At 51.7% G+C, this 15612-nt stretch overlaps 2 protein-coding genes across 3 annotated transcripts in view; both read right to left on the reverse strand.

The window, feature by feature from the left end:
- Nucleotides 1–393: 393 nt before the first annotated feature.
- Nucleotides 394–14323, reverse strand: CCDC134 (coiled-coil domain containing 134). 2 transcript variants are annotated; one of them, XM_036931409.2, is made up of 7 exons: nucleotides 14177–14323; nucleotides 12561–12694; nucleotides 11600–11721; nucleotides 11321–11405; nucleotides 9318–9499; nucleotides 8960–9031; nucleotides 394–884 (listed from the first exon to the last, which is right to left on the reverse strand). In XM_036931409.2, the coding sequence occupies exons 2-7, from the start codon at nucleotides 12661–12663 to the stop codon at nucleotides 759–761; spliced, it is 690 nt and encodes a 229-aa protein (XP_036787304.1). In that variant the 5' UTR covers nucleotides 12664–12694; nucleotides 14177–14323; the 3' UTR covers nucleotides 394–758. The 2 variants fall into 2 exon arrangements, with proteins under 2 accessions (XP_036787304.1, XP_057342316.1); XM_057486333.1 differs by lacking the exon at nucleotides 14177–14323 and adding an exon at nucleotides 14034–14124.
- A 141-nt stretch (nucleotides 14324–14464) lies between these two features.
- Nucleotides 14465–15612, reverse strand: part of MEI1 (meiotic double-stranded break formation protein 1) — an 87869-nt gene continuing 86721 nt past the window's right edge. Inside the window, exon 31 of the mRNA XM_036931495.2 lies at nucleotides 14465–15536. Within this exon, the coding sequence (XP_036787390.2) occupies nucleotides 15491–15536 (46 nt within the window). The 3' untranslated portion in view covers nucleotides 14465–15490. The remainder of the gene's footprint in view (nucleotides 15537–15612) is intronic.

A 15612-nucleotide genomic window follows, 5' to 3' on the forward strand; every position in this document is an offset into this window, starting at 1 on the left:
GCCTGTCCCCCAGCAGCTCCTACCCACGGACCAAGGGTCTCCCAGCATTGCCTGGGAGGACAAGTTGACTGTTCCCTATGCCTGTCCCCAGGTATCTGAGGACAAAGACCATTTTGCTCCAAGGTCATCTTAGACTAAACACCTTCCCAGGACACTTTTGGTCCTTTCCCAACACTGGTCCTCCATGAAGGACAATGCTCAGAAGCAAAGCCTAAGTCAAGCCGATGCTTTGCTGCCCCACGAGGGCCTGGGGCTCCTACTGATGAGGAGGAAACATCCTCTAAGGTGGTCTCTACATCTCTGAAGGCCTCTGGTTCCCCCACCCAGGGCCCTCCACACCTGTCCTTTGGAGGGGTTCATACCTCTTTGGGGTCCAAACCAGCCTCCGTTAGCCAGAGGGTTTGCTGGCTTTTATTGTGTCTCTGCAGAGGGCTGGGACCTGTGCCGGGCAGCTCAGGGACACAGCCAGGCCAGCAGCAGGCAAAGCACTCCACACACGGTTGAGAGCTTGGTTCTGCTGTCTTCCCATGAAGGCAATCCTAACCGCCAGCCAGCAGTCCTAACCCCTGGGAGGGTCCATCCCAGGACCCCTCCTGCCTCCCCCGCATCTCCACGGTCTGCAGCGCAGCATCCTCTAAAGGCCCCTCGGCTGCTCCAGGGGCATGGCAGGCACGGCTCCCCCTCACAGGGGCAGGCTCTCACGGCACCTCAGCCGTAACGCTGCCTCCTGGCCCCTGGAGTCCTGGGCTGCTCCAGGGTTATAACTCAGACTGGGATCTCGAGATCCGGGGGCCTTTTCTGATCTCTTTCCGCTTCTCCTCCTTCTTCCGGCGTTTTTCCTCTTCCCTCAGGGCCTTCTGGAAAGGGTCGGTGCTGGAAAGGAACTGAGGGAGAGCAGAGTGCTTTGGTTAGTCTGCCAGCAGAGAAGAGTTCGCTCTGTGCTAGGCTGCTGCAGGTTCGGGACCAGGGAGGCTGCTTAGACACGCCCTTTCCTTGGAGCCCACATGCAGAGATAGTTCAATGGGCTTTGAGAAGACTGCTGAGTGGGTTTGGAAAGATAAGCAGACACTTGTCAGGCAAGTGGGGTGAAGAAAGAGGACATTCCAGGCAAAGGTACAGGTGCTAAGGTGTGAAATTGCATGGGGCATCTGACAAACAATAAACAGACTCCTCCCAGGGTGAGGGGCAGAGTGACCAGGACAACCGAGCCCCGGAAGCCCTGATCACTACCCCTGGGAGGAGGGCAGAGTCAGCAGGCATGCTGCTGCGTCTAGGCAAGGCAGTGCACAGGAAGCAGGTGGATCAGGGTTGACTGGCAGACCCTGAAAAAGAGGCGGGAGGCAGAAGAGCAGATGATGGTGCCCAGCTCGTGGTTTCTATAGCAGGTAGACAGAGGTGCCCGGTGAGGAGTCGGGAACACAGGTCGAGCCAGGTGGGAGGAGGATGAGGACCAGGACTTTGTTCGGGGAGTTCTTCAACTGCATTCCCCACACCGTTTACTCTTCCCCCTCTGCTCTCTAGACCAGTCATCTCAACTCAAGGCTTCCGTTAGCCTCATATGGTCAGTTACCTCTCAAATCTGCATCTCCCCATCTAAATGCCTGACACCTCCACTAGAATGTCCCTAATGTGCTCCAAAGTTGGAATGGCTCCATCTCCCCCAAACCCAGTCCCCTGCCAGGGCCACTGTCGTCATGAACAGCACTGCCCCACACCTCAAGTCTGGGCAAGTAGGGTAGCGACTGAGGAGCCCCTGCCTCCACCCTCTTCCTCCACACTGAGTCTATTGCCCCAGCCTAGCTCACGTTAACCTGAGTCTCTCTCAATCCCTCCATTTACATCCCTCGTCTCCCCCACTGCCACTCCTGTCACCACCACCACCTCTCCCAAGAGCTCTCTACATCCACTTTGGGTCCCACTCCACCATTCTCTTCACTGCAGTTACAGCTTTTCAAAATGCACACCTGACCCATCACACTCCTGTGTAAGCCCTCCCTGACTGCACTGCTCTCAGGACACTCCCACTGCTTCATCTGCAGATCTACCTGCCCACCTTTGGGCTCCCATGCCTTCTGGTTCTTGGATTCCCTGTTCCCACGGCCCGGCCTCCAAATGGGCTGCGGCCCTCAATGCTCCTTTACCACACTGCCCCCCCCTGAGCTGTCGAGGCCCTCAGGGACTGCCCTGACTCCTGGCTGGTGCTGCCTCTTCCTCTTTCCTTTCCTTCTCAGCGCTTCTCCCTTGCAACCACCTGCTTCATGCCTGTCACCCCCACTGGACAGCACTCTCCATTGGGGCAGGAGGATCGTGTCAGGTGTTGCCCACTGTGCCATTAGCCCCCAGCACAGGGCCTGTAGATGGCATTCAGTATGCAGTTTTTAAATAAATGAATGAATCATGTTAAAGTATGAAATACAACAGTACCCAAAACTCAGGTAACTATGCTGAGAAATATGCCCACTTTATTTGTTCCTAGGGCCAATTTGACAAATGTTTTATCAAGGTAGATATTAAAAACAAACGAGGAGCTCCACCTTGTGGAGTTATCTACCATATTAGATTGAACCACGATCCTGGAAGATGGGATGAAATCAGAGAAATGTGGTCCAGAGAGGGTAAGTGACATACTCAAGTCGCACAGCAAGTGGGAGGCCCAACTGGGACTAGCCCTCAGGCCTCCCACCTCCCTGTCCTCACATTCTATGTCCTATCCCTATCAGTTATTCTGATCCCCCTGGGAGGAGTGAGGAGCTGTGAGACCCCTCAGGCCATAGAGGACCCCACATTCTCTGGCTCTAGCCAGGGAAGGACAAGTCAAGAGACCCTGGCCTCTCTGGCCTCAGGTGGCTCAACCTCACCAGGGGAGCCCAAAGCTAGTAGGGTCAAAAGAGAAACTGCCTCTCCCTTTCCCAGATCCCTTCCCCTCTAGGCCTGGCTAATGACTACTTTAAATTCCTGATGCTAACCTCAAGCGGGCCCTGGGTGCTGCCTGGCAATCCAGGGCATTTCCCTGTTCTGCCCACTCTCCTGAGCCTCAACACCCTTCCCCTCCTCACTGCAGCCCATGACCTTGCTTCCCATTTCAGAGAATGCAAGCACTCAGAAGCCGACTTCCACAAGCTCCCACCACAACACCTGGCAACCCATTTGCTTCAAGCCCAAGCTGCTCTTCTAGGCAAGGCTGACCCTTGCCCTGGACGCCAGGTCATCTCTCCACCTCCATTCTTCAAGGATGAGGCTCCAGCAACTCTCCTGTACCATCAGTTCTTACGCTGTAATGGGACAAGCCAGTCTCTCCTTTCCGACTAAAACGTCCCCTGGAACTCACAAGCCCTCCAACTATTCTCCCATTGGCCTGCGCCCATTAAAAACAAAATTCTTTAAAGAAGATTGTTTGTATTGCTGTGTCCACTTCTTTTCTTGTCGTTCTCTTGAAATCCAATCTTTTGTCCCCACCACTCTACTGAAACAGCCTTTAGGAAGATCTCTAATGGCCTGTCTCCACGTTGCTAAGCTCACTCGCCAATTCTCAGGTCTCACCTTCCTTGACCTTCCAGCAGCGGCGGACAGACTGATCACTCCCTCCTTCCTATAACTCTCATGTGTCCTCTGGGAAATGATTCTCTCTTGGCTTTGCTACTATCACAATGACTGTTCCCTTTTGGGGTTCTTTGCTCTCTAACTGGAGGTACGCCCCAGGCTTCAGTCCTCAGACCACTGCTCATCTGCCCTGACCCCCACCTTCCGTGGGGTGATGGGACACCTGTCTCACAGCTCTCAATAGTTTCTTCATTGGCAAGATCCTCACCTTTGTAGCTCCAGCTGCAACCTCTCCCCTGAAATCTGGAGCCACATATCCAATTGCCTTCTTCACACTTCCATTCAGATGCTTACCAGGTCCAGAAACACTGATTCACCTGGGCCACTCAACAAGCCCTCAACCTGGTCCCACCACAGTCTGCCCATTTGAGGAAGTGCAGCCCCATTCTGCTACATGCTCAGGTCAAAAATCTGCCAGTTATCCTCAATGCAGCTCTCTCACTCTACATCTGCACCCTAGCAAATCTTACTGGCTCCACCTTCAAAACAGAATCTCACCATTCCACCAGCTCTGCTATTGTCATCCTGGCTCAAGCCACCACCAGCAACTCAGTGGACAAGCACAGCAGCCTCCTGTATCGGCCCTGGTCCCCCAGACTATTCTCCACACAACAGCCAGGCTAATCCTTTAAAGGGGCAGGTCAGGGCCCATCACCCTGCTCTCCTTATGACAGTAAATGCCAAAGCCCCTGAGAAAACCCCCACGGGTCTGTGATCTGGCCTACAACTCTTGACCTCATCTCCTCGCACTCTCTACCTCTCCAAACATGCTTCCAACTCAGGGCCTTTCCACTTGCCCCTCCTTCTGCTTGGAATGTTCTTCCCCCAGAAACATGACTGGCTCCCTCCCCTCCATCAGGTCCTTTCAGTAAGAACTTGTGTGTCCAAGTCACATGAAATAGCAGCTATACCCTCTGCTCCTCTAGTGGCTGGGAATCAGTGGATGCTAACTTAACGCTGAATGAATGCATGTGCTATGCCTCTGAGCCTTTGTGCAAACTAGTTCCTCTGCCCCAAGGTCTCCCCCTAGCTGGTCCTCCCGGCAGCTCTTATCCCATGGCCTCCTCTACCACCTACCTGCTGAAGCAGAGTCAGGCTCCCTCTCGAGGTCCCACAGCTCACCACACTTCTGTCTTCCATTGCTAGTGATCACTCTGGATTGGAACTGTTTCCCTGCTGCCTTCCCCAACAGATTATGAGCATCTGAGAGCAGAGAGGCAGCCAGCTCCCTCTGGGCTGGACAGTGGCCAGCATACAGACTGATATGGCTCCTAGTGATGGGTACATAAGAAGTAGGAGAGGACTCCCAGAACACTCACTGGGATGGAGGGGGTACATGAGGGGAGCTCAGCAAACCTGGGCTGCTGCTGGTGGTCTGGTCCACGCTGGATACCTAAAAGTGAGTAGAATTTTGGGACTGCCCCAGCCAAGGAGAAGGAAAGTGTGCAGCTGCTATGGTTATATCCATTCAGAGCACATTACAAAGCTAAACTCTATCTGACCTGATGCCCATTCTCAATGGCCCACACTTTCACCCTCCTCCTGTGTGAAAGGCATTCATGACCTACAGGGCAAGGAGAGCCAGTATCACAGCAATAAAGCATCTCTGTGGGCATCCCACTGGGAAAGGCAATCTGCCCTGGCCTTGAGCATCCCTGTACATTCTTGCTGGGCACACCAAGAACCCAGCCCTGACTTTCCTACCTGGGCCACTCAACAAGGTTGTGACTGCAGCAAGCAGCCTTGGGGAATGTGTTGTCTTGGTTTTACATTAGGAGGTAGCAGCTACCCTAGTGGTGAAAACCATGTCTGAAGCAGGCCACTGGCTCAACAAGTCCCTCAGTCCAGATATTCCCCTAAATTCTCAAGCCTGGTCCACTGATTGTTCATCGTTCATCTAAATTAGGAGCTAACAGTGCTCTGCAGAAAAGTTGACATAGCCTGACCCCTGTCCTTGGAAAGGCCTACTTCCAAGGATGGTCCTTGGCTGGCATCTGGGAACTAGGATTCTGGGGAGGTAATCACCATCCTAGTTGATGAGTGGCTCACTCTACCTGAACTGTGCCAACGATGTGGTTTATGCTGAACACCTGCTCTCCTTCAGGTCATATGGAATTTTGGTTTGCCTTAGGCAGAGGGTGCCTACATGACCAACCAGCACCCCCAGTAAAACCCCTAGGCACTGAGTCTTTAACAAGCTTCTCTGATAGACAACTTTTCACATGTGTCGTTACAACCTATTGCTGGGGGAGTTAAGTGTGTCCTGTGTGATCCCACTGAGCTAGGAAGCTTCTGCCTGGTTATCCCCTGGATTGCATCCCACATGCCTCTCCCTTTGCTGATTTTTCTCTGCATTCTTTTGCTGTAATAAATCATAGCTGTGAGTCCTCCTAATGAATCATCAAATCTGGGGGTGATCTTGGGGACTCTCGATGCAGGCATCTATGGGTAGCAGCAGCCATCCAGCCCCAGTGACAGTGCTAGAAGGCTAATTGCCATAAGACGAGTCAGACAATGGTATGACTTAAAAGCTGTCACCCTTGCCTAGATGATACTCTAACAACTAGGCATGTTACAGTCTTCCTGTTGCCAGTGTCCTAGCTATCTGGTCCATCACTCGGAAGATTAGAGACTGGCAGATCAAAGACAGCCATCTCTCCTTGGAGCCATAAACTATGGAAACAAATTGTGGTTGACAACTGAACAGTCTGAGTCACTCATTTAGATGCCCATAGTAAGGCCCATTCTTTGATGAGACCAGCCAGAATCAAAATGCTGACCAGGTCTACACTGCCAGTTGACTGGCATTGTCGTCTAAATGCATCATTGTACTAGATGTCAACATACCCTCCAACACAGACAGGCACAAAGTAGTACTTCTGTATTTCTGGTTTGACTACCTACAGTCCCTGGTTGGAACTGTATGGCCTGAGATCATTAGGATAATAACCACTCAGTTGAGTATGCTCCTTGCCAAGTATCCCTACAGAGGCCCATGAGGGACAAGACAGGAGATACAGTGTGTGTGAAAATTTTGTAAAAATGTCCTTGCCCCAGTGCCAAATGATTTCATTCATTTGTGGAATGTAACAACAAAGCAAAACTGAAGGAACAAAACAGCAGCAGACTCACAGACTCCAAGAAGGGACTAGTGGTTACCAAAGGGGAGGGGGTGGGGAGGGTGGGTGGAAGGGGATTAAGGAGCACTATAATTAGAAATCACAACATAGGGTGGTCACAGGGAAGGAAAGCACAGCACAAAGACAAGTCATGACTCTATAGCATCTTACTATGTTGATGGACAGTGACTACAATGGGGGGGACTTGATAATATGGGTGAATGTTGAAACCACAATGTTGTTCATATGAAACCTTCTTAAGATTGTTTATCAATGATACCTTAATTTTTAAAAAATGCCCTTGTCCCATTCACATCTGACCCTTTTCTGGATAAAAGGTGTAGGTGATGATTGGAGAAAAAGTGAAATCCTCGGTCACAGGATGTGACACACCAATTTTGTAGAAATAATCCTGGCATCTGAGGAGGGAACGCCTTAGATCCTTGGATATTCAGGGAACAATTAAATCTTTGTCCCTTAGATTCAGCACTGCCACTTGGCAAACAATCACAGAGTCTGCCCCAACCAAGTGGCAGCTGCAGTGGACAATCTGACCAGCTCTTGGATGTGTTATTCTCAGCCACGTGTTAAGAAAAACTCACATGGACACGGTCAGTACTGAACTATTTGGCTCTGCAGGATGCCATCAAAGGCAGCTCCCACGGTGACCCTGTGCAGACACGCAGGCCCTTACAACCTTGTTTCAATCTGACAGATACAAACCCATCTGCTTCTCCTGAGACCTGAGAGGCCTTGGGTTATGGCAGGTAGGGTAACTGAGGTGGCAACTCCGTGGTAACATTGCCCTCAGGGCTCAGGCAAACATGATGGTGACCCAAATCAAGTGGTAATATGCGGGAGACAGTGGGCCATGCAACGTATCTACACTGGGGATGAGGGGACACACTGTCCCCTTAATCACTGGCAATGACGTCAAAGATGGCAGGTCAGCCTAAACTCCTGTGTGGGTAGTAATGTGTAACAGATTGGCCTTATGCCACATTCCAATAGTCTAATATAAGACCTCTGGACTTGACACAGCTGGCTCTGTCTAGGGACAGGAGCATATGGACGAGACAGTACTGCAGGTTGGCCTCATCGTGCTGCTTAGAGTCCTGTTACGGCAGCCTTAAGCAAATGCAGTATGAAACAAATTGAACAAATTTGGTCCTAGCCTCTACTGATTGGATTAACCAGACTCAACAGCACATTCACATAGAGATTTGAGTTAAGCCAAGACATGTAGGGCTCAGGGGCAGACAGTTGGTCTTGGCCCTGCACCTCTCCCTGCACACTCACTGGTACACCAAGAATGCAAAGCCCTGACCGCTCTGTACTTGGGCCATTTCTCAGGCAGGGGGCAACCTGGAAGGATGAAGGGATGTCTGCCCCCAGTGAGCAGGTTTGCTTTTGCTCACTATAAAGGCAGGAAACTTTCCCAGCTTGGGGTTCCTTGGCTTGATGCAAACTGCATGCACAGCATCCCTGGGCCCCTATGTTACCCCATGGGACCTGGGGAACAAGGGGCACCCACAAGACCAGGACAAGAGTCTGGATACCATTTCTGCTGTTATAAACTATGATGCCTCTGACCTATCAGCATTCATGAAACAGTAGGTTAGCTTGACAGCCCGCAAGCAGGGTAAACTCCTAGGTCCCTCACAGACCCTGATGCCCCTCCCTACACCAGGGGAGAACCTGTGATTTGATAAGTCCAGTACTCCAGTTTTCCTTCCTGACCCTTTGGCCCTGCCCTGCCGCCTCTAATCCCCTCCTCCCCTTTACTATATGTGTCCCCATCTGTCATCCTACCCTGCAGCCACCAGCCCTCAGAGCCCAACTCAGCCCCCTAGGATGACAGCATGTATAGGAATGCAGGACAGAGGCCTGGCTGACTGCTTAGAGGCTCAAGAGCAGAGAAGCATAGCCTGGCTCCCCTGACATTCACCTGATTTGGGGTGTCTCTTGGGCACTGGGATGAGTGTGGTCACAGCCTCCGACAGCCCACCATAGCTAGAGCCCACACCACATGGACAGGGAGCCTCAGCCTAAGACAGGAGCAGTAGCTTGCCCAAAGGCACTAGTGAATGTGATGGTACCTGAACCCAGACCCAGGAATATCTGGGTTCAAGTACAAAGCCCTCACATTCCACCCTAGGTGACCCAGCCCCTGCAGGATCTGGCCTCCCATGGCCCAGTGGGGGCAGAGCAGACATGGCCACAGGCCCCCAAAACCTCACCTCTGCGTGGTCTACTTTAAATGGATTCTGGAAGTCAGAGTCTTTCTCGCTGATCCCAAGCTCCTGGGCCATCTGCAGATGAGGAAAAGCTAGTCATCCTCCGCCTTCTCCTGCTTCCAGCTCACCCGCAGGCCACTCCCTCCATATTAGGACCCAGACCAGAGGCTTAGGCAGATGTGGGCCAAGGGATTGCCTTTAGAGACCCAGGTCAGCAGAAGACCCCTTGATATGGCCCCTCAAGGAAGCTTGAGGCTTATCATAGAAAACATGGCCAAGGGCTGACATTCAGGCCCAACTGAAGGTTCACAGAGCACCACCAAACAGAGGGCTCCTGGGCCTCCTCCACCCCAGTCCTTACCAGGCCAAGGATGGGCGAGTAGGGCCCCTGGTCAAAGACGCCCGATTGGTTGCAGAAGCTGATGCCCCAGCGTATGAGAAGGTTCCAGTTGGAGTTTTGGTCAAAGTAGTGATGTACGATCTTCGGGAAGCGCAGCACCACATCACCGAAGAAGGCCGTGTTCTCCACCACTTGGGAGAAAGCTGCCAAGAGGACCCTGATGAGAGGCCAGGGAAGATGCCTTCCTACTGCCCACCTGGCCAGTCCCAGGAACCCTCCAGAGAACAGAGGCAAGCCCTCTAATGAGAGAAGGAAACAGTGTCTCCTATACACAGGTGCTGACCACATGCGCAGTGCATGCTAAGGCCTTCACAGCCACCAGATCACTTAATCCACAAAACCGCCTCTAGAGGAAGATGTGGCTGCTGTTCCCATACCACAGATGGAAAACTGAGGCTCAGATGGCTAATGAATGCTGAATCTGGGCCACAAACCCAGTTCTGTCTGACTCCAAGGGCCATGCTTTCCCCTGTAACTCATGGTTAGAAGACTCATTTGTTAAGGGAATCAGAGAGGTGATGTCATTCTGCACATGAAGCCATATGCATCACATGAGGCTTGGTTGGGTCCGACTCTCCCAGCTTGGTATCCATATGTCCAGGGGCAGGCCCTGGTGTTAACCCAACTACAGTGCCTGTGAAAGGTCAGGTCTGTTAGAAAGGCCAAGGAACATATTAGAGTTTGTTTTGTTTTTTTAAAAATATCTCTCCAATTTTATTTTAAATGTTTCTGAAGTTCTTATTTTGAAATAATTTTAGACTTCCATAATGCATCATAAAATTCCTTCACTCAGCTTCCTCTAATGCTATTATCTTACATAACCATCATACAACTATACAAACCAGGACATTAACACAGATACTGATCTATAGACCTTACTTGAATTTCAACAGTTTTCCCGCTAACGTCCTTCCTCTGGTCATTAGGTCAGTTTAGACTAAATTTAGTTAGTGTGTCCATTATGGTGACAGATCCCTCTGACCCACGAAGAATAGGCTAGCATGAAAAATAACTGCATACCCAGCCTTAGTGGCAGCCCTTGCTTGAGCCACCCCTGCAGAGAAGGCCCACGCAACCCTCACCCACACTGGCCACACCACACAAAGAGGTAAGCGGGCTCCTCCAAAGATATGCCAGGCTGGGTCTGAGTCAATTAGAGCAGGTACCCCTGGGCTTCAGAACAATCCTGAACCTCAAAGAACTCAGGAGTTAGCTTGGCCTACAGGTAAGAGCCAGGGCAAACCACTTGTCCTCTTTTATCTGGAAAATGGAGGTCATGGTACCTTCCACAAGAGTTACAGGGGAGATTTAGAGATGACATTTGTATCCACCATTCAGTATGTAAGGGCTACTTCCTTACTTTCTCTGACAGTGTTATCTAGCAAACTTTATTGTTAGAATATAACCAGTTAATGGGGGGGGCGATTGCCACTGCAAGAAATTCTTTGAAGGGATGAAGGCACACAGAACATTCTTCCATCTTATTTACCTATGTTTTTCCCACCTTGTCTCAAAAAGGACTTAAGGGGGTTCAGGCTTTTGGAGCAATAGTGAAGAGCACTGGTACCCACCCAGACTCCCAGGCACTTCAACGGGCCTCAGGTTTTTCTCCTGCAAATGGAACAACCCTTGTCTTCTCCACCAGAAGGGTCAGGTGGTGAAAAAGACAAGGGTCCTGGAGTGGTAGTGGGCAGAGGCTCCTTGCTGGTTCCCCTGCCCCAAACACAGGACAGCATGAAGGAATACATCTGCATCAGGGGCACAGAAAGTGGCTCTAGGGCCCAGAAATATTCAGAGAAACATAGATTAAGTGCCCATACACCCAAGGAGACCACTCTGAAGGCGCCACAAGAGGATACTTTCAGAAAGAAAAGAAAAAGGGTGACAAGAACCGGAGGGAAGCAGTAGCTAGAGAAGATTAAGATGGTTGGGAGGAATAGAGGGCGAGGTTGGGAAGACCATACCATCCTTCAATTTCTCATCCTGGGGAAAGGGCCCATCTGGGAGCACGTCTGAGGCAATGAGCACTGTCCGGGAGTCTTCCAGCACCTGAGGGAACCCACTTGGGCTGAGTGGCTTTGCAGAGCCCTTCAGAGATGGCCCCACTTACTTTAACCCTACTTCAAATCTTTTGTGCATGCAGTTCCCCTCTCATTGAACACCATCCCCAGGGAATTCTACCTATCTATCAGTACCCAGATCAGGGCCTGGCCCTGTCATAAGCTGTCCCTGCCCACACACACCTTAAAGAGCCCCTTGAGCATGACATCAAGGATCTTATACTGCTGGTGGATATCGTTCATCTGTGCCAGGTTCTTCAGTGCCAACAGCTGCTCCCGCCTCTTCACCTCAAACATCTTCTTGTCTGTGCAGCATTAGGTTAAGGGGCTGGCTCCCACACCCACCCCCTGCCTGGATAACCCAGTGGTCCCAACCCAGACGGCCCATTCCTGACCAGCAAGTATCTGGAAGGGTCATAGATGACCATGGCTGGGACTCCCCTCCCTGCCCTGCCCCTCTCAAAGAGTTTGAAAGGAACAAACTCTTTGAGAAGCATATGCATCCTACATTGTATCAATCCGCCATTTCAAAGAGGATTCCATATCCAACAGCCTGAATACAAGCTTCAGGCCCTGGCTCCCGTCCTCCCTTCCCTTCCCTTTGGGCTTCCTGCCATCTTCCACAATCATTCACTGTTCTCAGAACCTCCATTCTTCTACTCACATTGCACACTCTGCCTGGGATGCCCCAACCCTTCCTCTGAGTTTCTAAGCTTTTACGACCTGCCCCTTCCCATATTCTATTAGAGTGCTGATCACAGAGTACAAGGTGAGGCCTGTGAATGCCTCACAGCCCTGACTCATTTTGGGTTCCCAAGGCCTGGCCCAGAGTAGGTGGCTCAGTATGCCAGGACCTGAATTCCTCACCAGGTCTCCCTCACAAGCTGCCAGGCACACATACAATCCTCAGAGCCCTTGTGCTCTGAGAGATGGGCCTTGCCTTCTCCATTTAACATATGGGGAAACTGAAGATGAGAATTGTCTTGATCAAGGTTTGGTTAGAGCACCTTACCTTTCCCCTTTACTCAAATTGCCTGGGTCTACTCCATCCCTGGAATCCAAGCAGTTGTAGGTACATAGACACTTCAATTATATATTCCCTCAGAAACAGGTCCTGAACCCCACCTCCAACTCCAAAGGATACAGATCTCCAGGCTTGGGTCCAGGGAGGTCCTGAGAGTGCCTGTGACTCCTGTCCCAGACAGTAGCAGGACAAAGAGACAGGCCAGGAACTGAAGAAGGTCCATATCCAAGACCCTGGAGCTAAGAGAGTAACCCCTACAGAGGAGATGAGATCCAGAGCTCGGTGTTACATAAACAGAGAGTGCAGGTGAACAGCAAATTACTAACATGGCACTGCCTCCAATACCAAGGATTCAGTTTGGTGAAGGAGACCCAGTCCCTAGCCCAGAGCCATGACCAGCAGACAATGATGGCACAGTAAAGGAAGGAAGGAAGGTAAGTGGTGGCAATGCAGGGATGCTTAGAGCACAAAGGTTGGTGTGTAGAACTCTGGGCTGGAGCCCTGGCTCTGACCCTGACTGTGGGACCCCGGGAAATTGCTCAGCCTCTCTGAGCCTCAGCTTCCTCACCTGTAAAACAAGGATAAAGAAGTCACCTCCCTACTGCAGGGATAAGGAGGTCACTTCCCTACTGCAAGGAGGGAGCTTTCTCAACTGTAAAACAGGGATAAGGAAGTCACCTCCCTACTACAGGGTGAGGAACTGTGCCTGGGAGGGTGGGGATGGTCAGTAACATTCTTTCTCAACTTTCTCCTATCCTGGACTCCCAGAAAGGTATCTGGTTAGGAAGGCTCAGGCAGCCAGTGGGGATGTGAAACTTCTGGAGTTTCCTTCCTTCCCTGATTTCTGTCATCAGAAGAGGGAGGGAGGCAGGGCAATCTTAGGGTAAGAGGGCTACTACTCACTCATTCTGGAACCACAAGCACCATAAGCAACACCTGTTTCTATTTAGGCACCAGGCACTGTTCTACAGCTGGGAATACAGCAGTGAATGAGAGAGACAATGGTGTCTAGCAGAGGTAAGACAACCAATAAACTTGTAAAACGAGCACAGAAGGATGAGAGTTGGTGGTCAGAGGAGGCTTCAAGTGACAGCTGCCCAATTTTACCAATGTGGAAACCAAAGCACAGAAAAGTGAGATGACTTCCCAAAGTCTCTCAGCTATTCCCAGGCTAAGCCAAGAGCCTCACCAAGCACAGGCTACCTCAAAGCTGCCCCTGATCAGTTATTGACAAAGAGAGCCCGCAGAGGTCATTCAGAGAATGCAGATCAGACACCTGAAGCCTAGAGAACGGGAGTAGTAGCCCAAGTTCACCCAGGACCCCCTACCTTCCAATGTCACGCTCCAGGCACAAGGGAACCAGAACCAGGTAGGGCAGAACTTGTGGTCAGGGAGATATGACAGCCGTTAATGAGCGAATAAGACTAGTTAGAAAGGAAAGCCGAAAAGGCAGAGCGCGTGGGACGAACCCTGCTCTCTGTACCATTACTCCACTTAATCTGGACTCTCACTCTCGCTCCCCGCCCTGTATGTCCCCAGAGCTCTCCCTCGACTCTGAAACCATCCTGCAAGAGTGGCGGACTCTGAGCTCACCCGAACTCGTGGCCCGGGTTGCTGCCCCGAGCCTTTGGGGCTCCCGGAGGAGCGAGCGAGTCTCTCCAACGAAGAGGCCTCCGGGGCCGCGATCTCCCCCTAGCCCCAGCAAGTGGGAGGACTCCGCCCCCGGCCCCACCTACCAGGCCAGGCGGCGCGGAGGAGCGGGCGACCACGTCCTCGGCGTGCAGAGCGACTCCAGGGTCCGACGGAGCGACCAGCAAACGCGCTGAAGAGTACCCACGAGCGCAGCGCACAGACCGCCGAATACCACCCCGCCCACCGCTCCGCTCGCGACCAACCAGCGTGGGCCGCGACGGACGCTCCGCTAACCTCACTTCCGGCTTCGCCCCGAGTCCGCCTGAGGTAGTTGGCGGCTCGTCTCACCCACACTGCGCAACTGTTCCGGCGCTTGGCGCTCTGCTGCCTGGCTGAAGGAAACTAAGTCTGCGGGGGGTCTGTGCCTAACTTAAAGGGCGCGTCTGCAAAACGGGGTCCTGGCCCTTGGCCGGCCTTCCACGCAACTGTTTCGTCAGTTGTCTTTTAAACTGCAGGTGGATAGATCATTTAGTGGATCGTAACTAGAACTTTTTTTTCCAAAGAAACTTGAAATGCGGAGTGGATCTTCCCGCTCCATTCCACCAGCTTATAAACCAAGTAGTCGGGGGCCCCTACTGTCCATTCATTAGTTCAGCCCAGTGTTGTGCAGGGTCCCTACTGCCAGACTCAAGGAGGAAGGATGGCTGTCCAGTTACAGGCACCCAGGTTGGGGGACCCTCAGCGGGGGGAAGGGAGCTGGAAGCCCCTGAGAGCTGAATTCAGAATGGGCGGGCATAGTTGTGGACAGCAGACATAAAAGAACTGCACACGTGGGTATACAAATTTTCTGGAAAGGGCTGAGGGAAAGAAACACAGAGAACTTACTTTAGCCAGAGAAGGGCTGAGCTGGGGCAGTTTCTCAGTAAAGCTGAGGATTTGACCTCAGCTTTCTTGCCTGGAAACTGTACCTTCACGTAAGATGAGGCAGAGGTAAAGTGCCTCTTAGAGCACTGGGATCACAGCAGTACCAAACAGGTCATTCCCTGCCCTTCCAGCCCCAAGGATGGCCTGACTGGTGTTTCCTGGGTACAACAGGCATCCAGCTGGTGTTTCTTATGTGTTACCAGAACAAATCATACCCCTTTCTCCCTGAGGCCCTCCATCCCTTGCTGAAGCGATGGCCATCCAACGGGCTAAAGAACCAGCCCAAAGAAGCCAAGATGAGTTGAGGGTGAATGTTTTTGGAGAGCCCAGAGACATGAGTGTATCATTTTACTTCCTGATTCCATTTCAACAGTGGAGTAAATGGCTCCAGAAGAATGGCTACAACTGCCACCCATTTCCCCAGCAATTCTGTCCTGACTTTATCTTCTCCAGGTCTCGGTTCTCTCCACTTCTGTACCTTCAAGTCCTGAGATTCAGTCTCTGATGTGCGATAGGGATACAGCCACCCCTCCTACGCAGCTGGCAGCAAAACACGATAGGAAAACAACAGAGGTGGGGCTAGTCATGGGAGAACCACACTTCCAGAGCCCAAAAG

This window comes from Manis pentadactyla, chromosome 10 (genome assembly GCF_030020395.1).
Source record: "Manis pentadactyla isolate mManPen7 chromosome 10, mManPen7.hap1, whole genome shotgun sequence".
In the NCBI taxonomy this organism is placed as follows: domain Eukaryota; kingdom Metazoa; phylum Chordata; class Mammalia; order Pholidota; family Manidae; genus Manis; species Manis pentadactyla.

What these genes read in the sequence shown, in the direction of transcription:
- CCDC134 (XM_036931409.2), bottom strand. Translation starts at nt 12,663, where the DNA reads ATGGACCTTCTTCAGTTCCTGGCCTGTCTCTTTGTCCTGCTACTGTCT. An exon ending in GGATGAGAAATTGAAGGATG is followed by an intron (nt 9,500 to 11,320) that starts GTATGGTCTTCC and finishes TCCTCTTGGCAG; the next exon opens with CTTTCTCCCAAGTGGTGGAG. An exon ending in ACTCGCCCATCCTTGGCCTG is followed by an intron (nt 9,032 to 9,317) that starts GTAAGGACTGGG and finishes CCTCATCTGCAG; the next exon opens with ATGGCCCAGGAGCTTGGGAT.